This window comes from Eulemur rufifrons, chromosome 14 (assembly GCF_041146395.1).
Source record: "Eulemur rufifrons isolate Redbay chromosome 14, OSU_ERuf_1, whole genome shotgun sequence".
NCBI lineage: Eukaryota > Metazoa > Chordata > Mammalia > Primates > Lemuridae > Eulemur > Eulemur rufifrons.
This window is the reverse complement of record NC_090996.1, coordinates 9,793,790-9,815,723: the sequence shown is the minus strand read 5'-3', so window position 1 is coordinate 9,815,723 and position 21,934 is coordinate 9,793,790. Positions and strand designations below refer to the sequence as shown.

The window sequence follows — 21,934 nt, the reverse complement described above, 5'->3', positions numbered from 1 at the left end:
ACAAAGACCGCCTGTGCTAGCCTCCCTGTTCTGTTTGACTTTGCCTGGGGCCCCTTCCTCAGCTGTTCTAAGTTTGTCTTTCTTTCTCTCTTTCTTCAGAAATGAAAAACTAACAGGATCTGCTTCCAGCCACCGCTGCTGCAGATTTCTTGTAAACCTCCCCCAGTGGAATTATCTGCCCACATGTGTTCCAAATCCCTCGATGGTAAAAAATATTCTATCGGCATGAAATTTGTCAGGGAGACATCATCTGTTTTCCAAAGCATTTTTTTTTAGGTAGTTCCTCAAGTAAGTGTCCTAATAATAGTAGCAAACACTTACGAGGAAACCTGCTGCTATTGTTACTGTTACTCAACAGCCCCAGGGAGCTGGGCACCTCTGCTCCCTGCACTACACCGTGGCGCCTCTCTCTGCGGCATGTGTGAGCAGGAACAAATCTCCCTGAACACCAAGAAGGACTCAGACGGGGTCAGGCCAAAGGTGCTGCCCTCCCGTGCCAGTAACCTGCACCTTCTGCGTTTCCAAGGGCCGCCTCACCAGCCCCACAGCCGCGTCCTAAACAGAGTCGTTGATCCCCTAGCCACCAGATGTCGCTTTGACTCCAATGGAACACTCTCTGAAGCAAAGCAGCTGTGGCTTCAACCAAAATCTTGCCAAGTTGGAATTCCATTCCAATTTAACAAGCATTTATTTAAAAGCCTAACTTTGTACTGGGTACTGTGAAACATTAACAAGAAAGTATAAGGGATGCCTCTAAATATCAGGTAACTAAGGAGAACTGACACCAAAAAGCTGAATGAAAAGCTATGCAAGTCCCTGCAAAAATAATCAAAAGGGGCCAGGAGTGGTGGCTAATGCCTGTAATCCTAGCACTTTGGGAAGCCAAGGCAGGAGAATTGCTTGAATCCAGGAGTTCAGGACTAGCCTGGGCAATATAGTGAGGCCCTGTCTCTACAAAAAAATATTAATAGAAAAACTAGCTGGGCATGGTGGTGTGTGCCTATAATCCCAGCTACTCAGGAGGCCAAGGCAGGAGGATTGCTTGAGCCCAGGAGTTTGAGGCTGCAGTGAGGTATGGTGATACTACTGCATTCTAGCCAGGCCAATAGAGCGAGACCCTGTCTCAAAAAATAAAATAATTTTTTTAAAAATTGGGGCCGGACGCGGTGGCTCACGCCCGTAATCCTAGCACTCTGGGAGGCCGAGGCGGGTGGATTGTTTGAGCTCAGGAGTTCGAGACCAGCCTGAGCAAGAGCAAGAGCCCATCTCTACTAAAAATAGAAAGAAATTATGTGGACAACTAAAAATATATAGAAAAAATTAGCCGGGCATGGTGGTGCATGCCTATAGTCCCAGCTACTCAGGAGGCTGAGGCAGGAGGATCGCTTGAGCCCAGGAGTTTGAGGTTGCTGTGAGCTAGGCTGACGACATGGCACTCTAGCCCGGGCAACAGAGCGAGACTCTGTCTCAAAAAAAAAAATTGAAAGGAACATTGTAGAAATGGTCACCACAGCCTGGACTGGAATGTAAAAGGCTCATCAGAGGAGCAGCTGCTCGAGGATAAATAAGATGGATTTGGGTCTGTAGGGAAGGAATGGTAGGGCATTCCAGAAAACAGCAGGAACAAAATCACAAAGGAAAAATTACAGCAAGGCATGTTCAAGGGACACACATGAGAGTGAAGTCCCAAGTCGCCAGGTTGATTTCAGACTGCTCACACCCTCCTCTGAGAATCCAGCCACTCTCCCATCGCCCTCCTAATCTAGTCGGGCAAGTCTCCCCTGAGTCCCTTAAATAAGCCACACTTTTCTTTTTTTTTTTTTTTTGAGACAGAGTCTCACTCTGTTGCCCGGGCTAGAGTGAGTGCCGTGGCGTCAGCCTAGCTCACAGCAACCTCAAACTCCTGGGCTCAAGCGATCCTCCTGTCTCAGCCTCCCGAGTAGCTGGGACTACAGGCATGCACCACCATGCCCGGCTAATTTTTTCTATATATATATTTTTAGCTGTCCATATAATTCTTTCTATTTTTAGTAGAGATGGGGTCTCGCTCTTGCTCAGGCTGGTCTCGAACTCCTGAGCTCAAACGATCCGCCCACCTCGGCCTCCCAGAGAGCTAGGATTACAGGCGTGAGCCACCTCGCCCGGCCCACACTTTTCTGTTACTCTTTATGTCCCAGCCTTACTGCCTGCAAATGTAGAAAAAGATAGCAATGTCAACAACAACAGGAAACCAAGAGATGAGATGCTTTCTGGGGAAAACAGAAGGAAGAGGTAACTCATTTTTGGCAAGTGAAGTTTAGGATGACAATGGAATTTGCAATGGGAGATCCAGTATACAGTTATTCAACAAATATTGGGTACTTGCTGTATGTCAGGCACTGCACTAGGCACAACAGAAACAGCAAAAGAAGACAGTTTTATCGTAGCAGGAATAATAGATATAAAAGGTATAATATTTAGCAGGAATAATAGATATAAAAGGCATAATATTAAATATGAAAATAGAATTGGGCATATGTTGGATAAGAAGTAAGATTTAAATGTCTATACTTGTAACCATTTATACAGATCATAATTGAAGCTAACCAACAAGCACTGCTCTGGGTGCCAGGAAGACATGACAGGTGTAGATGACACCATCCTGCAGGAGCTTACAACCCGCTGAAGAGACGAGGCAGACACATATGCAGCCAGTGGACAATATGCCACGATAATGCGGTTCACCAGGCAGAGTTCTCAGTTACAAGCAACAGAAGCCAACTCAGGCTAACTGAAGCATAATAGGAAACTGGGGAGCTCAGGGAACCACCAGGACAGCCAGAGAACCAGGGATGGAGGGAGGTCTCACACTAGGAACAATGTCCCACATCACACCTGTGCTACTGCCATTGGCGCCATTCCCCTGCTGCCCTAGGAACTTGACCCCCTGACCCTTTGCTAGGGTCTTATCTACCCTCCATCACCTCATGCCCACCTAAATCCCTCCTGGACCAAATTCTCGGCAGGTGCATGGATGGGCAGAGCCCAGCAGATGTGTCCATGCTGTGCCCACAAAGAATGCTACAAAAGTCAATATCTGGAAATCTGAATGCCATACTGGGAGGTTGGTCTGTCTCCCCCTAGAGTATGGAGGATCCCTATACTCTAAGAAGGGGATTTAGAGGAGGTAAAAAGAATGACAAACATCGACCACAGAAAGCGTTCAAATGTTCAGGACTATTAAAGGCAGCATATGATAAGGTCCTACATGATTGCTCATTAAAAAAAAAAAAAAAGAAGAAAAAGAAGAAAAATTTTTTTAAAAAGAAATTACTGCAAATGACACCATCGGAGAACTATGCATTATTGCTATGGCTTGGACGATGGTGTCCCCTCCAAAATTCATGTGAAACTTAACCCACAATGCAACAGTACTAAGGGATATGGCCTTCAGGAAGTGATTAGGTACCCTTATAAAAGGGCTTGACAGAGGGAGTTCCCCACTTTTTTCACCCCTTCTGTCCCTCCCACCATGTGAGGACACAGTGTTTGTCTCCTCCAGAGGACATGGCAGCAAGGTGCCATCTTGGAAGCAGAGAATGGCCGTCACCATATACCAAACGTGTTGGCACCTTGATCTTGGACTTCCCAGCCTCCAGGACTGTGAGAAATAAATTTCTGTCGTTTATAAATTACCCAATCTAAGGTATTTTGTTCTAGCAGCACAAATAGACTAAGAGAACTAGCTAAAGAATGGGCCAAAAGTGGGTGCGAAGAGCATCACATGAAGGAAGAACGAGGATCATCAACTTACAGGGCTGAAAGGATTGAGAAGCCTCGGGGGCCACTCACTCAGCCACCGCAGGAACCACCTCTACAACCGCAGCATGGCGGCATGGGGCATTAGTCTGTTTTGTGTTGGCATAAAGGAATACCTGAGATTGGGTAATTTATAAAGAAAAGAGGTTTATTTGATCTATGGTTTTGCTGGCTGTACAAGAAGTGTGGTACCAACATCTGCTTCTGGTGAGGGCCTCAGGAAGCATCCAATCAAGGCGGAAGGCAAAGGGGCAGCAGGCATGTCACCTGGTGTGAGCAGGGGTATAACATGGCAAGAGAAGGAGCAAGACAGAGAGGAAGGGGTGCTCACGCTCTTTTAAACAACCAGCTCTCACGTGAACTAATGAGAGAGAAGTCAGTCATTACCACAAGGAGGGCGCCATGCCATTCGTGAGGGATCTGCCCCCATGACCCAAGCACCTCCCACTCAGCCTGGCCCCAACTCCAACATCAGAGATCAAATTTCAACATGAGATTTGGAGGGGACAAACATCCAAACTCTATCCTGTGGGGAGGTATCAGCATGGTTTATAGAGCAAAACAAACATCATCCCTACCTATGAAGGAGAATCTCGCCTCTTCCATTTTTCCACTTGTATTAATACAAAGGGCACCTCTAATCTTCCACGCTCATATTTGATTCTTCTCCCTTCTTCTGCTTAGATGAATGATCAACTTCAGTTGATTGGCCCATTAGAGGTCTCTCTGATTTGTCCCTCTCCATTTCATCCTTGTGATTAGATTCCCAAAACTGCCCCCTGGATGATCTTCAAGCCTTCCAGTTGTCCTTTCAAACTGCCCCACATATTACTATAAGATTATTTTCCTAACACTGTTTTCACCAAGTTATTCACTAGCTCAGACAACCATAATGACTCCCAGCTGCCTACTGAATCAAATCTAAACTCATCTCCGTGCACAAGCTGTATTGAATCCACCAACTCACAGATTCTCCACCTTCATTGCTCACTAACAAAGAAGAAATTCAGCCTGCCATCTTCTAACTACTTTGAACCACTTGAATTCTATGACTCTACATGAGCAAAACTCATATTTCTAACAATTCTCTCATGAATCTTATAGTTTCTGCCGTTAGGCATACCACATTGAAACAAGGAATTCTAGAAAGTGTCAGCTTTCCAAGGAGTGTAGGAGTGTACATCTCTAGAGCTTCCAAATTTCCGAAGGCTGTTGCCTGGGTCTCTGCCTTATGTCTTTACCTCACCGCTAAATACTTCCTTATGCACAACCTTCTCTTCTCTCCCATGAGCATATTTCTTTTTATTTGTTTTGTCTTCTGCCTTTTACACACTTCTATTCCTTCTTTTCACTGCATAATGATACACCCTTTCTAACTCTAACAACTTGCTTTATTGATCTTATTCTTGACCTAATAAATAACACCAAGATAGTTTAGCCAACTATGTATGCCATTGGTAAGATATCCCATTGGTAACATCATATGCTTTAGACTATACCATTGGCAAGCCTAAGGTGTAGGCAGAGAAAAAGAAACAAAAATGAAAGGAAAAATTAAAAAAAGGTAAAAAAAAAAAAAAGGAAAAGTTGGGAAGGAGAAATAATAGCTACCATTATCAAGTGTTTAAAGTGTCCTAGATACTTTCTATATATTACTCCTCAGAACCACCTTGGAAGATACGTACTGCTGTCCTCATACTTAAAATGAGGAGATGGACAGTTAAGTAACTGGCCTGAGGCTGTACATCTTAGTAAGAGTTAGAGACAACATTCCATCCCAGGTGAACTAGGCCCACCCTCTTGCCACTAGAGCATATTGCCTCCATAACAAAGAACGAGGAAAAAAAAAGAACATAGAGTAGAGACAGGTAAGGCCTTACCAACAATTACTTCAAGCACTACTCAAAAATAACAGCATCATTCATTGCCAAAAATGTCTCAAAATAGATGTTAAGTCTTCGGCATGACAAAATTTAAGATTTTCTCTCCCGCTTGTATCCACACCTCCTTAGTCCACCACATGAGCACACACACACACACACACACACACACACAGTCACTCAGCTACGAAGCTCATATTACAATTTACATCCTCCTTATCTTTACATTTAGGTTTGGATTTCATCTAGTGTGGATTTTCATTCTAGTTTTGACTAACACTAACCTTGTAAGATTCTCTTTATTTCTTCCCCTCTTGCCTTAATTCATGTTTCTCTTTCTTTTCTTTACACCCCTTTTATATCAGCCCTTCCTTTTCTCTGGTATTTCTCATCTCCCTCATTTCCTACACATTTCTCTTACTTTATGATGAGAGTGCCAGGCAGGTGTGGTGGCTCAAGCCTGTAATCCTAGCACTCTGGGACGCGGAGGCGGGAGGATTGCTTCAGGCTAGGAGTTCAAGACCAGCCTGAGCAAGAAGGAGACCCCATCTCTACTAAAAATAGAAAAAAATAGCCAGATCGCTTGAGCCCAGGAGTTTGAGGTTGCAGTGAGCTATGATGGTGCCACTGCACTCCAGCCTGGGCGGCAGAGCGAGACCCTGTACTCCCCGCCTCCTCCCTCAAAAAAACAAGATTAGAGTGTCGTGTCTAGCAGGTTCTCTGTAGATGTTTAGTCTGAGCTCTATACTTTCCTCATGCCTGCCCCACCACTGCCCTTTTTTTTCCTGTTTTCCAGGTCATTCTTCCTCCGCTACACATAATTTCCACACTGGTCCCTCTTAATTGCCCACACCCCTTCCACTGGAGCTCCCTGCTTTTTCAAGAACTTCAAGGATCCTCCCATCTTGATCGTTTAAGTTCGCACCCCTTTTCCCGCCTTTTTCTCCCCAAGGCTCCAAAGCGCGAGAACTTCATTGTCTTCCTCCCCCATCCTCCAACCAACCCCCACCAGACATCCTTGTTGCCATGACGACCGAGCTACTCAAAGCTGAAGTCAAGGACCTGGTTGCCATGGCTTCTGCTTCTCCGCCTCCAGCCCCGCCCGCGCGCCCCGCAGCGTTGGCGCCTGCGCAGTGCGTAGCGCGGAGGGGCTCAGCCTGGGCGGGCCGGGGCGGGGCTTCAACCGAGAGGGCGGGCCGGGGAGAAAGGATAAGAAAGGGAGTGGAGCGGGCGCCTACGGTGGCCGAAGTGGGACGCGCCGAGCCGGAGGCTGCAGGATGGTAGGCTGTGCGAAGAGGGAGGGGAGGGGGAAGCGAGGGGCGTGGGCTGCACCTGCAGGGGTCCTTGGGGGCCGCCCTCGGTCTGAGCCGCTGTTTCTTCCCTCTGGTCCTCGGAGGCCACTTACCTGGGCGGGTGGGCGAGCCGGCCTTGGAAGGAAGAGCTGGAAATGGCATTCTGGAGGGGGCGGGGAGGGGGCGCATTTGTGGGACGAGAGGGCTGACGAGGGGACGGCGGGACCGTCCCGAGCCGGAAGGATCGCCCGGGTCTCGGTCCAAGGGGGCCAGACCACTGCCGCAGGGAAGTCGCCCGAGGGAGAAGGGTGCGAGGGTCTGTTCGTGGAGGGAGGGAGCCGGGGTCGCGGGTCACAGAAACCCTCTTCCCGAGCAGCCCAGACCCGAGCGCAGGGCCCCTGTAGGGAGCGGGGTGTGGAAGGGGACAGTTTCCGGATCCAAGGAGTGATCGCCCTGCCTGGGTTCGTGGCCATGCTCGCCTGGAGGCTGGGCCGAGGTGCGGAAGCGAAGTAGGCTCGAGGTCTTGCTCTCAGGGACCCAAGCTTTGGGATCCTGGGTTCGGTGTTCTTCGTTCTCCGCCTCCCCCCATCCTACTCCCTTTCCGGAACCCAGGCCTGCCTTCTTCCTGCTCGCTCCCCACCCCCCTATATTAGCCGCCCAAAGCTCCCTTGCGCCCCTCTGTTCCCCTCCTTCCCCACCACCAAAAAAAAAAAAAAAAAAAATCAGTTCTCCTGAATTCTGATTTTTAGCCTACTAAGCTAGTACTGTTCCATCCACCCAGGGATTCCAGCCCAGAAAATGTCCATGGAGAGGACTGCTGGGAGAAGGAGCTAACTCCGGATGTGGCCCAGACCCCCTGGAACTGGGAAGCTGGGGTGCAGGGGGTAGTGAGGGCTCAGCACTCCATCCCACTTCTCCTAGCTTGCTCTTTGTTCTACAAACATTCCCTAGAGGAGCCCCCTGGGTGCCGTGCCCTGAGGGATTGAAAGGGACATTGGTCACCTGGTGTCTGGCCTGGAGGCTCCTTAAAAGGAAGAAAAGTTAAGAGAAGAATGTCAGGGGCCAAATGCTGGCTGGCTGAAGAGAGAAGGGTGGAATTTGGACATCCCAGTCCCATGTGTGGCATTAGACATGCGCATTGCAGAAAAGGATACCCCTGGGCACAGGACTGGCACTGGAGGCCAGCGTGTTGGGGACATCATTAAGGACTTATGGCTAGGATGGGGTGGAGAATTAAGGTAGCTTCTTGAGGAATAACATACCCAATTTCAGCATGGTGGTGGATAGAGGGAGCATGGAAGAGAACAGGCATTTCTTTGGCACCAGATATGGGCTTCTTGTACTAGGCATTTTACATACATTTGGAAATAGGTCAGGGAATAATAATACCTAAGAGGTTATAGTGCCTGCCATGTGCCAGGCACTCTTGTGTATATCAATTCATTTAATCCCTCCTAACAACTCTGTAAGGTAGGTACTTTTATCATCTCCATCTTACAGATAAGGAAACTGAGGCCAAGAGACATAAAGTAATTTGCCCAAAGCTGTACATAATTAATAGAGCCAGGATTTGAACCCAAATAACAGACTCAGAAGCTCCGGCTTCCCCCAGAGGGCAAGACAGACACCTGCTGGCGGGAACACCCAGAGTGGAGGGGCTGGATTTTTGAAGATAGTAGGAGCAGGAGCTGTGAGTGCAGAAGAATTAGACGGGATGAGTTTGGGTCCATGTGTTATGGAAGAAAGAGGCTCAGAGAACCAAATCTCTGACCCTCACTTCTACCCTCGCCCCCTAGATGCGATTCATGCTGCTGTTCAGCCGGCAGGGAAAACTGCGGCTGCAGAAATGGTACCTGGCTACTTCAGACAAGGAGCGAAAGAAGATGGTTCGGGAGCTGATGCAGGTTGTTCTGGCTCGCAAGCCCAAGATGTGCAGCTTCCTGGAGTGGAGGGACCTCAAGGTTGTCTACAAGAGGTGACTCCCCACCTACTCTCAGACCTGCCTAGATCCTGCTGGATTAGAGTTTGGCAACGGGTTAAAAGGGCTGAGAAATGGCAGTCCCTTAGGTCAGGGAGACCTGGGAGCTGAGGACATCTGGAGGACAGTGGTGAAAGCCTCCTTTACTTTCCAAACTCCCCTCGAAGAAATTCTTGTTCCCCACTTGGTTTTGCTGAAGGCTGACACCTGCCTCAGGTACATACTTCTGTCCCTATGGCCCTATCTTGTCCACTGCACATGTCCCATGCAGTCTCATTTACCAGTCAGAAATCCTGCCCCACTTTTCACAACACACAGACACACACAAAACACACACACAACACACACACACCCTTTCCGGTTCCTTCTCTTATGAGCAGGTGAAGTAGTTGGCTCAGGTTTTTGCTGAGTCAAACGGAGCAGGTCAGAGGGCAAGAAGGAAAGAGCATGCGTCTTTGCCTGTTTGTAAGACAGCGGTAAGAGGTAGAGTGAGCTGCTCTTTGCATACCCTAGGGCCACCCCACCTATGCCCAGACCCCAGGGCCAGTTGGAGGTTTGAGCCTAGAATGCCTGGGTCCTGAAACAAGCTCCCAGCTATGCCGCATGTGCCCCTCTCCTCAGATATGCCAGTCTCTACTTCTGCTGCGCCATCGAGGGCCAGGACAATGAGCTCATCACGCTGGAGTTGATCCATCGATATGTGGAGCTCCTGGACAAATACTTTGGCAGCGTAAGTCTCCCCACCCGCTCCAGTTTCCATACCCAGAAATCCCCTCTTCCTACTAAACTTTGAGGCCCTTCCAGTCTCTGCCCTGGAAGTCTCAGGGGAGAGGTGAAGTTGGAGCAGTGAGAGCAGTAATTAATCTCCCTTTTTAATCTTTAAGCCTATTAGCTTTGTCCCTTAATCATCCCTGAGCTGGGGGGAGGGTGGGGGCAGAAGCTGGCACTTAATCTCCACGTAGAGCCCAGCCTGAACTTCTCACACAGAGACCAAGTTCAGATTTTATTAGTGGTTCCTGACTTAGGCTTTGCACTGGAATCTTCTGGAGAGTTTTTAAAAATAGCTATTCGTAGGTCTTATTCCCAGAGATTCTGAATGAACTTATCTGGAGTATAGCCTGGGCATTGGCAGACAGCTCAGATCTGAGATGGGCAATAGTAATAACTCCATAATTTGTATCCCATTTAATTTACAAAGTGCTTTCAGTTTCAGGTTCTTGTGTTTGTTCCTCATTCCATCCTATAAGTAGGTATTGATATCAAAACGGAGGCTCAAGCCAGGTGCGGTGGCTCACAGGTGTCATCCTAGCACTCTAGGAGGCTGAGGTGGGAGGATTGCCTGAGCTCTGGAGTTCAAGACCAGCCTGAGCAAGGGCAAGACCCCATCTCTACTAAAAATAGAAAAATTAGCCTGGTGTGGTAGTGCTTGCCTGTAGTCCCAGCTACTCAGGAGGCTGAGGCAGGAGGATCCCTTGAGCCCAGGAGTTAGAGGTTGCAATGAGCTATGATGATAATGCCACTGCCCTCTACCCAAGGCGAGACTCTGTCTCAAAAAAAAAAAAAAAAAGAAAACCGAGGCTCAGAGACATTCAATGACATGTATAGCTAGCTGGTTAGTGGCAGAGCCCTGCTTAGAACTCAAGTCTTCTACCCCATGGTCCAGCATCTCCTCCCTCCCTGCCCACAGTGCTAAGGAGAGAGGCCAGCCCAGCCTCGGAGGGAACATTTCACAGATTTTGGGGGAAAGGCAAGGAGAGCCACAGAGAAGGGTAGAATGGGACAACTAATATATCATGATCAGGGAGAAAGAGGCAAAAGGAAGAGAAGAAAAAGCCAAACCTAGTACCAAGGCCTGGGGCCCACGACCAAGGTGGGAGGAGTGGTCGTGAGAAAGGTGGGGGCTGGGAATGCACCTTGAAGCTCCACTCAGCCTCTGCCCTTCCTCCCAGGTGTGCGAGCTGGACATCATCTTCAACTTTGAGAAGGCCTACTTCATCTTGGATGAGTTTTTGATGGGGGGGGATGTCCAGGACACCTCCAAGAAGAGTGTGCTGAAGGCCATCGAGCAGGCAGACCTGCTGCAGGAGGTACGGGCCAGGGACAGTGAGGAGGAGGAAGGGTACCCTGGCAGAGGGTGCCCTGCCTCCCCTGGACACCCTGCCCGCCGCCAGGGGGGCCCCCCTCCCTGTGGCGTATGGCCCCCACGGCGCCCCACTCTCCAGCTTGTCCTCAAGCCCTGATCCCATGGAGCGGGAGACGGGAGCAGACAGCCCACCCGTGCTCCCCTTGTTCCAAGCTCTGTCCTCCTCCCAAGACCTGAGGTGTCTTGTCCCAACTGAACCTCTTTTGTCCCACGCCTCTCTTGGCATTAAGGGTTGCTTAGAGAATCAGAGAAGGGGCACATGGCAGATCATTCTTTTCTTCCCTGATTTCCTCTCCCACCCCACCTTTTTTTTTTTTTTTTGCACACACCTACTCAAAAGCCTCTGCTGCTCAGGACAAAAGGCTGTGGGAATTAGGGGGCTGGGGTCAAGGGCACCTGGATCCAGTGTCCCTGCAATCCGGCGCCCCCACCCTCACCCCATTACTGCCTGCCCCCTCTCTGCTGTGCCACTGCTGAGCCTTGATGCAGGGAGATGAGTCACCGGAATCTGCAGTGATGAGCGAGCGGCCTGAGCTGGCTCTGAGGAGGGGGAGAGATGGGGGGCGGGGGGGCCCTCTCTGCAGTAGGAGAGAGGCAGAGCTGAGCTGGCCCCCTCACCAGTCCAGCTTCCCCTCTACACACACACACACACACACTCACACATGCCCGTGCCCTGGCACACACACCCACCCATGTTACTAGTGCTCTGCTCAGGCCCTAATGACTCATCTCTGCAGTCTGGCTCACCTTCCCTCAGGGACCTGGTGCCAACCTCCTACTGCCTCCCCCCACTCTGAAAAACAGCACCTCACCATCTGCACCCCCAGCCCCCAGCAGCAGGTTTCCATTCTCCCAGTCCCGGCTCCACTGCCTTTGCCCCCAGGTACAGAGGAGGAGCTCCCCAAGCTCGGGGCTTTAGGTTCTCTGGGTGGTGATGGACTCAGCCTGGACCCCACTGCCACCATTCATTCACTGGCTCTGGGGTGGCCCCAGGGGGCTGGCGAGCTGCCCTGAAGGGCTCGCAGCACCCCAGCCTTGGGCTCACGTTGGCTTCTCTCCCCCTCCCCGTGTCTCTGTGTGCTCTCCCCCCTCCACCTTCCTCGTGATTGCTGTCGTCTTGCCCACCCTGTCTGCCTCTCCTGGTGTCTGCGTCACCCTCTGTCTGTCTCTGCCTCAGGAGGATGAGTCGCCACGCAGTGTGCTGGAGGAGATGGGTCTGGCATAGTCCAGTCGCCCCCCCGGCCGGGCGTGGAGATGGGAGCTGGTGGGGAGCAGGGCGTGAGTGGCTGCTTCTCGTCTCGCCCAGGGCCCTTTTCTCCGTGGGACCCGGCTGCTCCTCTGCTGCCTCACCTTCCTTTGGAGTGAGCTGTGGGCTCAGGCCCTTGAAACATTCCCTCCCTCCACCCCTACCTCCTGTTTCCCCTTTGCCACCCAAGGTTCTAGGAGCTAGGAGACAGGAAAATGTGACCAAGACGGGGGTGCTATTTGGCTTTCATTCCCTGCCTTTGAAGAACCATTGTTCCCCCAGATGTCCTCCCCTCCCTAACTGTAAATATATAAATATGTCAGGTTAAAGGGAAAAGGTTTTCAGGGCTCTTCTCTGCCCCATGCCCGTGACCTACCTCCACCCTCCCCCATCCAGCCAGGGCAGCTCCTCTGCCTGGGAGGGGGCTTCCCTGTAGTGAGAGGGAAGGCCTTTGCCCTCCCCTGCCCACTCCTCCTCCTTGGCTGTAGTGGGGCCTCCGCCAGTGCCAGGGGAGGAAAACATAGTTAATTTTTTTCTAACCTTGCCACTTTGAGGGAAGGAAGGGTTGGGGGAGGGGCGGGTGTGGTGGGAGCTGGCCCTGTCCGTCCTTCACTCCAGTTCTGGGCGAGGCAGGAGCTGGGGGAGGGGGTTGTGTGTGTGTCTGCCTTTATTTCCTTTCTTCTGAAATAAAAGGAAAAGCATTTCTGGACATTGCTTGCCTTGGGCTCTGTGGAGGGAGGCAGGGCTGCTGGCATCACTGCCCATTCGCCTCTTGCCCTGAACTAGGAACTATGACAATAGATGACACTCAGCTAAATTTGAATTTCAGATAAAAAACAAATAACTTTGGGAGCGGGGGAACTGTGTCCCAAGCAATGTTTGGGACACATTTAATTCTAACAACGTATCTGATGTTTATCTGTAATTCAAATTTAGATGTCCAGTATGTGATCTGGCCACCTCACCCCAAACAGATTTTCATGCTCAATGCCTTTGCCCAGGGAGGAACAACTCCTGGGGACATGGGTCTACTTCTCTTAAGATTTCTTTGTAGGAGATTTCATTTGCCTGGCTTAATTTCATTTGGGGAGGATAACCAGAAGTTCAAGGGTATCTAGGATTAGAAAAGGGTTAAGAAATGGGGAGAATGGGGGTTTCTCTGTGGCTGCCACCCCCTGCTCCCCACATTTCTTGTGAAGCACCTAGGACCAGGAAATTCAGGGAGCAGTTAAGGGAGAGGTGTCTAAGCAGCTCCGGCATCAAGGAAAGAAGAGCCTCGGAAGTGCCCAGAGCTGTGGCACCTTCTGTGCAAAGTTATTTTCTTTTGAACCAGAAGCCTGCTGGGCTCATCCCAGACTACTGACTCTTGTTACATTCCACTCTGCTCTCTCTGTGGAGCCCTGGGGACCAATGCCTTTAACTACCACCACCCCCAAGCTGGGCGTGGACTTCCGAGATTCCTAATGAGTGTGAGCCATACTCTGCCCCGAAATACGGTTTCAGTGGTTCCCCAACCAACCCTGGCTTTGGTTTGCGGGTAGGGAGCCCGGATGAGTGTTGTGGCTGGCGCTTCCCTCACCGCCCCTTGGGAAGGACCACACAGGCCCAAGGGGACGGGTGAATAACCGAGAACAAAGTCCTAATAAAATAGTCACTTTTATTTCTTAGCAAAACTATTTCCTCCGTGAGGGGTATTTACAACAGAGAAAGGAAAGAAGGGTAAATTCACAGCGACTTGGGAGTGGGTGGAGAGCCTCTGGGAGGCCCGAAGGGCTGGAGACACACGCTTCACACAATTAACTGGAACTGCTTTTTCCGGTTTTGGATGGGGACGTCCCGTCCCTCGAGGGGAGGGAACTCGCACAAACCGCCCGCCCGCCTGGGCTGGCCCCGGGTCACCCGCGAGTGAGTTCTGGGAGTTCGGGCCACAGGAAGAGGTCCGACAGGTCCCGACACAGCTCGGGGGCGGGGCGGAGGCGGGGCCGGGCGGCGGCCGAGGGGCGGGGCCAGGGCGCATGCAAACACCGAGAGGGGAGAGGACGACACGGAGGGGGGAGTGGCGCGCGCGGCGGGGGCGCGCGGGGGCGGGGCCGGGGCGGTTCACGGGCGCCGGAGCAGCACGTGCTCGATGTAATTCTCCAGCTCCTCCTGCTCCTGCAGCCGGCGCTCCTCCGCCTCCGCCTCCTCCTGCGCGCGCCACGCCTGGGCCTCCCGGTCGGGATAGTGGCGCGAAGGTGGCAAGGCGTGGTGATAGTGGCGGCGGCGAGAGGCCGCGGGCGGCTGCAGTGTCCGCGGCCGGATATAGTTTGGAAAAGGGTGGTAGGGCCCTGGGGGAAACACCTCGTCCTCCTCCCGATCCCAGGGCGGGAGCACCTCGTTCCAGTCCGGCTGCTCTTCTCGAGCGGGGGCGGGGACCGGGGGCGGGGGCTGCGGGGAGCGGACGTGGGTGGGGGCAGGGGCGGCCCGGGGGGCCGGCGCAGGCTCGGGAGGGGCGTTCTTCTTCCGCTTCCGCTTCTCCTCCACCTCCTCGATGATGCTGACCACGTCGTCAGCGGGCAGGTGGAGTTTGGTGGACAGCTCGATGAGACTATCGATCGTCTGCGGGTCCATCTCCTCGTCGTCGTCCTCCTCCTCCTCCCCGCCCTCCTGTGCTCCCTCATCCTCTTTCCGCTGGTGGCCCGGCGTCTCCTCCTGGGAGCGCTTGTCCTCCGCTCCGGCTTCCCCGTCCTCCTCCTCCGCGAACAGTAGCGCGTTCTGCCGCGCCCTCTCCGCCTCCTCTGCTTCTGCCTCCGCCTCCGCCGCCTCCTCATCCTCTTCCCCCACCCTCTCCTCCCCGCCGCGTCTCTCCTGCTCCGCCTCCTCCTCCTCCCTTTCGCTCTCTCGCTCCTCCGTCGCCTCCTGCAGCCCCCGACCCCCCAGGCCGCGCAGCCGGGCCCCGCCCTGCAGCAAATACTGGAGCAGCAGGTCGGAGGCGAGGTCGGCCAGCCGCTCTTCCTGCGCCGCGGCCTGCCGCGTGGCCTCCGCCTGCCGCCGCCCGGCCTCTACCTGCGCCAGCCCTTGCTGTAGAAGGCGCTCCCCCGCCTCGGAGCCGCCCAGGAGTGAGCTCTCAGGCCGGCGTGCCTTGGGGAAGGGGGCACCCAGGCCTTGGTACACCTTGGAGAGGGGTGCCAATGCCTCGCCTAGGTGTGTTCTGGGGGAGGTCACTCCATCCCCGAACTGGTGGGTTTCGGGAAGGGGCCCGCTCTCGGGCATACGCGCCTGGAATTGCGAGGGGCCCGGGGGTGGCAGGGGAGCGCGCTCTGGGACGCGTGCCTGGAACTCTCCCCAGGAAGCGCGCCACACGCGCTCCGGCCCCGGGCTCTCCAGATTGACTCGGGTCAGCGTGTGCGTGCGGGTTTCCGTCTCTGCTGCCGCTGTCTCTTGCTGGCGCTTAGCGCTACTTGGACTGAAATCTCGCAGTTCCTGGAGCAGGGACGCTAGCGCCTCGAGCTCATCGGAGGGGTCGCCCTCCTCGGGCCCATTCTCCTGAGTCTGAGGGCGAGGCGGAGCCGCAGCCTCCTTGGTCTCTGGCGCCGGGAGGCTGTGGGTCTGGCTGCGCACGGTCTCGGTCAGCAGAGCTTCGGCTGCTTCTTCCGCTGGCCCCTGCTGGGAGCCTCCTGGCGCGGGGGGCGAGGCTGGGCGGTCGAGTGCCTGCAGTAGCACCGCGGCCAGCGCCCGGGGATCCACGCCCTGGAAAAGCTCTCCCTCGTCCTGCGGCTCGGAATTTCGAGCAGCTCGGACCTCTAGGGCGCTGCCATCCTTTTGCCCGGGCACTGCGTCCCCAGCTACCGGCTCTTTATGTTCAGAGCTGAAAGGAGGAGGCTGCGCCTCAAGGCGACCCGGGGGCGCCGCTCCTAACCCCTTGATCAGTAGAAGGAAGCAGAAGAGGGTGGAAGCCGGCAACCTGAGGGATTTCATGACCAAGATGCTGCCGCAGACTGAAAAAGAGAAAGGGCCAAAGAAAGAGGATTTCTGTAAGAATTACCCGCTCTCTAATTCTACATTCCCTCCCCCACGTTTAAGCAGGAAATCCGGGGCTTCCCTGATCTCCTAACCTTACCCAGAAGAGGGACGTTTAGGAGCACAGGAGGAAGATGTTGTGCCGATCTCTGGAGTCATGTAAATGGGGAAAGAACGCCCGAAACCCTCGCTCACCCAGTACCTCCTCGCCCCCTTCCCTGAGCCATCTCACTGCCATCGCCCACGTACTAAGCAGCAAGGATAAGGAAAAAAATCTATGCTCCCTCCCCATAGGACTTCCCGGATGGTGCGTGGGCGACTTAAGCAGCAAGAGAAAAGCTGAGACTCCCCCATTTACCAGGGACCCTAACTGGGGGCTCCCCGCTGTGTTTTCAACACCCCCATCCAGGAGGAGAGAGAACCCTCCCTCACGCCCACGGCTGCCGAGGGTTTGAGGGACGGACAGCGGAGTATTTACCAGCTGGTGTCACGACGCGGGAGGTAGAGAGGAGGGTCGGGGCGGGGTGGGACAGGGGAAGATCGGGACGCGTCCGCCTGGCCTCGGAGCGGTGGCTGGGATATGAACGACGGTCGCAGTCTGGCGTCCAGTGGGCTGGGCTCAGCTGGGTCGGCGCAGCTCCGAGCGGCTCGCACGCTCCGGCTTCAGCACGCTGGACAGCGCCCGCGCCTCCACCGCCTTATAAAGAGCAGCGCGCAGGGTCACGTGGGCGCGCCCCGCCCCATTGACGTCAATGTTCATTCATGGGGAAGCGGGCGGGCGCCCGGAGGAGGGAGGATGCCCAGCGATTGGAGGGTGCCTGCCTCTCCCTGCCTGCGCCTGCGCGTTGGGGCCTCCGGCTGGAGGGGTGTGCGCTAGGCGAGCTCCGGGAAATGAATGAATGAAGGAAGGAAGGAATGAATGAAATGCTGAGGCGGGCGGGGCGGGGGGCCATGAATGAATGAAGGAGGGACGAAGAGAAAAGGATGAATGAATGAATGGGAAAGTGAATGGAAGGGTGGATGCAGAGGCTCTGGAAGGCGGGAGGGTGGGTTACAAAGCAACTTGCAGCTGCGAGAGCCCGCGTTGCTGAACGGAATAGGATAGGGGCACCCCCAGCGTCTGACTGGGCACCACTAGGAGATCAATGCTGGGGACGGGCAGGATAAGGATTCGAAAGCCGAGGAGTGGGCCGGGCTCCCACCCCGAGACCGTGGTCCGTAGGGAACACGCCCAAGGACGACGTGAACCTGAGAGAAGAGGGAACGATCTGCACGCCTGCGGGCGCTGTCCGCGGGTCTGCGGCGCGGGGTGGTGGCCCCAAGCCGGGGCAGATGGGTGGATCTTGCGATTTTGGCAATCCCGTCGGAAAGGGTCCGAGTCGGAAGAGAAAGGGGAAAGATTGAGGATGTGTGTGCTTCTAGGTTGTGTCTTTTCACGATCGGTGCGTGTCTGGAGAAAAAGATGTGTCTGTCCTTCTGTCCAGCTGACTGCCGCGTATGTCGGGGCCCCCGCTGTGCCCCTTTTCAGCCCACCTCTCCCCACCCTCCTCCAATTTCTTTCCCTCCCGCTTCCCCCACCCTCCAAGGACGTTTGGAGGGCGAGACCAGACCAGGTGGGGAGGGGGTTGCGCAGGTGGGGGGGGGGTGACTCAAGTCCAGCCCTCTTCACCGCTTAAAGGGAAGGTTTGAACGCGAAGCGAGGGGGGCCGTGCAACGTCAGAGATAGCCCCTCTCTGCCACCAGACCTTTCGACCGTATCTCCTGCCAGAGGGGTTGGGGCTGGGGGCTTGGACAGCTAGAGGTTCCGGGGGTGGGGGGAGATGACGCACAGATTGCGCAAAGAGAATCCATCAGCGAGCCGGGTCCGGTGAAGGGAGACCAGCCGTGGGCGGGGGAGGGGGGAGGACGGAAATGGGGAGGGGGCAGGGGAGAAGGGAGGGTGGCACGGGGAGCAGCCACTGCAGGAATGAAGCGGGGGAAGGAGGGAGGCTGGAGGGGGCTGCAGTGCAGGCAGAGAGCGGTGCGGGGGCGTGGGCAGGGAAAGGGGGGAGTGACAATGACACACGCCAGACACACAAGAACTGCGGACACAGGGGTGCCCATGGGCGCACACAGGGCACTCGCGCCCTGAGACTCTGGAAAGCAGGATCAGGGCTGTCAGGGGCTCAAAGACTCTTTCAGAGACAATCGTCACCCCCCTCCTCATCTTTTCCTAGCACTGACCCTCATTCTAACACCCCGCCTCCACACACACACACACACACACACACACTCACACACTCACGTGCTTTCCCTCTATAACCAGCAGTGGTTTCTCGCTTCCATCAGTGGCTCGACTTTCCCAGAAGAAAGCCCATCGGCTCTGGCTCTGCGGGGAAAGAGGTGGGGAGGAGTGGAGAGAGAGGAAAGAGAGAAGAGATGGGGACAGGGGAGGGGGAAGGAAAGAAGGAATCTGGAACAGGTAGAAGGAGCAGACTAAAGGATAAAAAAACACCGAGAACCAAGGTGACTGGAGATTCCAAAGAAAGGAGGGAAGAGGGGACGGGAGACCCTGAGGCAGTGCCTGACCCGCCCCCCAACACACATACAACTCTCCAGGGTCTCCCCGTGCCCCTCTGGGCTCCCCTCCTTCCTCTTTCCCTCCCCATCTCCCCTTCATCTTCCCAGCCTGGTTACAGAGAGCAGTGGGGTGGGGAGGGGGTCACGTTACCTTCGCGAGGAGGATGAATCAGAGAGAGATGGCTCAGACATCTGGAGAGGGGGAAGGGAAGCCATCCGAGAGAGAAGGAAGAGGGAGAGAGGGAGCCTAGGGGGTCTGACTGTGAGGCTGCTGGGGATTAGAGACCAAGTGCAAGATGAGGGGAGACAGATACCTAGAGAAATTGTTTTGTGTATTTGCCTGTATGTGTGTGTGTGTGTACTCGCGTGCACGCACCTGTGTGTGCATGTACATGAGTGTGTATGTGTGTTTTTGTATGTACAGAGATTAATGAGATACATCAGGCAGGGGGAGGGGGAGAGAAAAAGAAAGGGAATGGGGGGAACCAATTGTGTATTTAATCAGATTGAGAGAGGATGGGCATGGCAGTGCTTCCAATTTAAATATGTGATCTTCTCTTGCAATCTGTGCGTCTGTGTTTTTGCCTGTTTCCAGGTGTCTGTGTGTGTGGGTTCCGATCTCTTCTGAATGCCTGTATACCTATGCAGTTGCGAGTCTTTGAGTGCACCTAGTTCTGGACATCTGCTGGTGTCTGAAACATGTGCCTGGCTTGGTGGTACACAATCATGTGTGTGCGTGTGTGTGTGTGACTTTGTGCATTTCTCTGGATCCTTCCATGCCTATACGTTGGTATACGTTGGTGGCTATGTGGACTTTCCTGTGCTTTGATCTTTCTTGCCCTTCCCCCATTCACCTTCATTTCTAGATCTCTGTGCAGTAAAGCCTCAGAGTCCAAGCCACTCACCTGCAGCCCCCAAGTTCTTGGTCCCTGCCCCTTGTTTTCAGAGTGTTCCCCATTCTTCCATTTTCCCCCAACTCCCCATCTCTCCTTCCCTCCATTTAAGCTCAGAAGCCCAGGGGAGCTTCTCAGATATTGACATCCCAAGAGCCTCGGTCATCCTATGGTTGGGGTCGGGGGAGGTGGAAGTATGGGGCACCAAAGGCAATAGGCTTGGGGGTTCCACAGTCTGGGTCTTGACCCCTCATGTCTGCACAGTCTCTTTCTACCTCTCTCCATCCCAGTTCCCTGCCTGGGTCAGCTCATTCACACACACACACACACACACACACACACACACCCCTACCCACCGGGCATGAGCTGTGCCCTTCATACCCTGCTGCCCCTAGGGGCTTCTGGAAAAGGGCTGGACTATGGACAGGTTCCTGGGATGGGGAGAGGAGGGAGATGGCAGGAAAGAAAGAGAAATGGAGAGACAGAGCTGGAAGAGGCAGGGCTGAGATGGGGACCTGGAGGGGATGCCTGGCATTTGCTCTGAGTTGTTTGTATGAATCCATCTCTCTCTGCCTTTGTTTCTGAACCGCCCATGCTCTCCAAGAGGGTAGCAGGGGAAGATGGGGTCCAGCAGAGTAGTGATCCCAGCTGAGGGTGTGGAAAACCAGGGGAGGAGGCAGAGCACTGGGTCTTTTCCCTGAGGTCTGGGAGAGAAAGAAGGGGCAGAGGCTTGGGGTCCCTGAAGCTCACCGTCCCCCTCTTCTCCTCCCCCTCCCCCCAACTAGTGACTCACCTCTGCAGCCTTTCATTGCGTCAGCCATAGGGGGACAGGCAGGAAGGGGGCACTTTGTGAGAGAGGCAGGGGTCCCCACTTTGAATTGAAGGAAGGGGCTGAAGGCCCCCTGAAACTGGACCCATTTAGAACACATTGCCCTACCCGCTACCCACCCCAGGGGTGTGGAGTCCTGGGACAGGGATCCGGAAGAGGGTTGGGGGCCACACTGGAGGGTCTGGAATGATGAGTGATGGGAAGGGGTGCTCACCCTGATATTTAGTCCGGGGTCTCATTCCCTCAGACCCCCACCCACTCCTGAGTGGGGGAGGGGAAACCCAGAGAGCCGGGGGAGGGCAACGCTGCAGAGATGAGTCACCAAGAAAGGCAGAGAGAGAGAGGGAGAGATAGAGATGGGGAGAGACACAAAGAGAGACAGCCACTGGAGACTGAGACACAAACACATGTGCATGCACGCGCACACACACACGTGCGCGCTCTCACACACGCACACACACATCATGAAGGTGGTATCCACAAACTAGTAAGAGAAAGGAAATTGTGCACTTCCATAATCCTGAACCAACCCCTCCCAAAATCCACTTGTCACACACACAACAAACACACTATCATACAGAGTTACCCTGAGATTCTGAGACACACCCACTTACACAAACACAATGTCCCACCTAGCCTAGCAGTCAGGATCTATGCTGAAGATGCGTCCAGGGCAATGGAGATTTGCATTGAAAGTTCTCATTCCTCTTAGGGGTAGTGGGAAGGGGTCAAAACCCTCAGACTTTAACCTTCCAAAGTCAAAACCTTTGACTTTAGAAATTCAAGACGTGGTTTCAGGGACTCACAGGCTGCACTGTGCACACGCGACAATACACACAAGTCACCTGCCTCCCCATCCACACGTACATAGTAACATCAAGCATCGTCCTCATCAAAAAGCCACTTGGGGTACCTGATTCTGGGGTACATCAGACACATTGTCCCGAATACATACCTCCCAGACACTCCCTGACTCGTACACACATGTACAGAGACGCAGACACACAAAGACGCCCACGGACACACTCACACGGACGAAAACCACCTTGCGCTGCCTCGCCCGCGTCCGCACACGTCCTGGCGCCCCCGCGTGTTACTTTTCGGGATCGCAGTCTCCGCCGCTCCAGAGCTCGGCTCCCGGGGGGCGGTGCCCAGGCTCTCTCTACCTTCTCCCCCCACCACGCGTTGCCCACCCAGAAATGGGGAAAGCGAGGCGCGCGGCCGGCCGCGGGTGAGTCGAGAGCTGGGAGTTAGATGCCTGGATCCTGGGGCTGAAGGAAGCTGGTCCTGGATGCCAAGAGGAACTTGGGAGAAGAA

General features: G+C 54.0%; 2 protein-coding genes across 2 annotated transcripts; one reads left to right on the top strand and one right to left on the bottom strand.

Annotated features, from left to right (window-relative positions):
* The first annotated feature begins 6,912 nt into the window (after positions 1-6,912).
* AP1S1 (adaptor related protein complex 1 subunit sigma 1) lies at positions 6,913-13,038 on the top strand. Its single transcript, XM_069485829.1, has 5 exons — positions 6,913-6,958; positions 8,767-8,945; positions 9,570-9,678; positions 10,898-11,035; positions 12,269-13,038. Exons 1-5 carry the CDS (start codon positions 6,956-6,958, stop codon positions 12,314-12,316), a joined length of 477 nt encoding a protein of 158 aa, XP_069341930.1. The 5' UTR covers positions 6,913-6,955; the 3' UTR covers positions 12,317-13,038.
* A 936-nt stretch (positions 13,039-13,974) lies between these two features.
* Positions 13,975-17,009, bottom strand: VGF (VGF nerve growth factor inducible). Its single transcript, XM_069487003.1, has 2 exons — positions 16,815-17,009; positions 13,975-16,314 (listed from the first exon to the last, which is right to left on the bottom strand). The coding sequence occupies exon 2, from the start codon at positions 16,292-16,294 to the stop codon at positions 14,438-14,440; it is 1,857 nt and encodes a 618-aa protein (XP_069343104.1). The 5' UTR covers positions 16,295-16,314; positions 16,815-17,009; the 3' UTR covers positions 13,975-14,437.
* Positions 17,010-21,934: the final 4,925 nt, after the last annotated feature.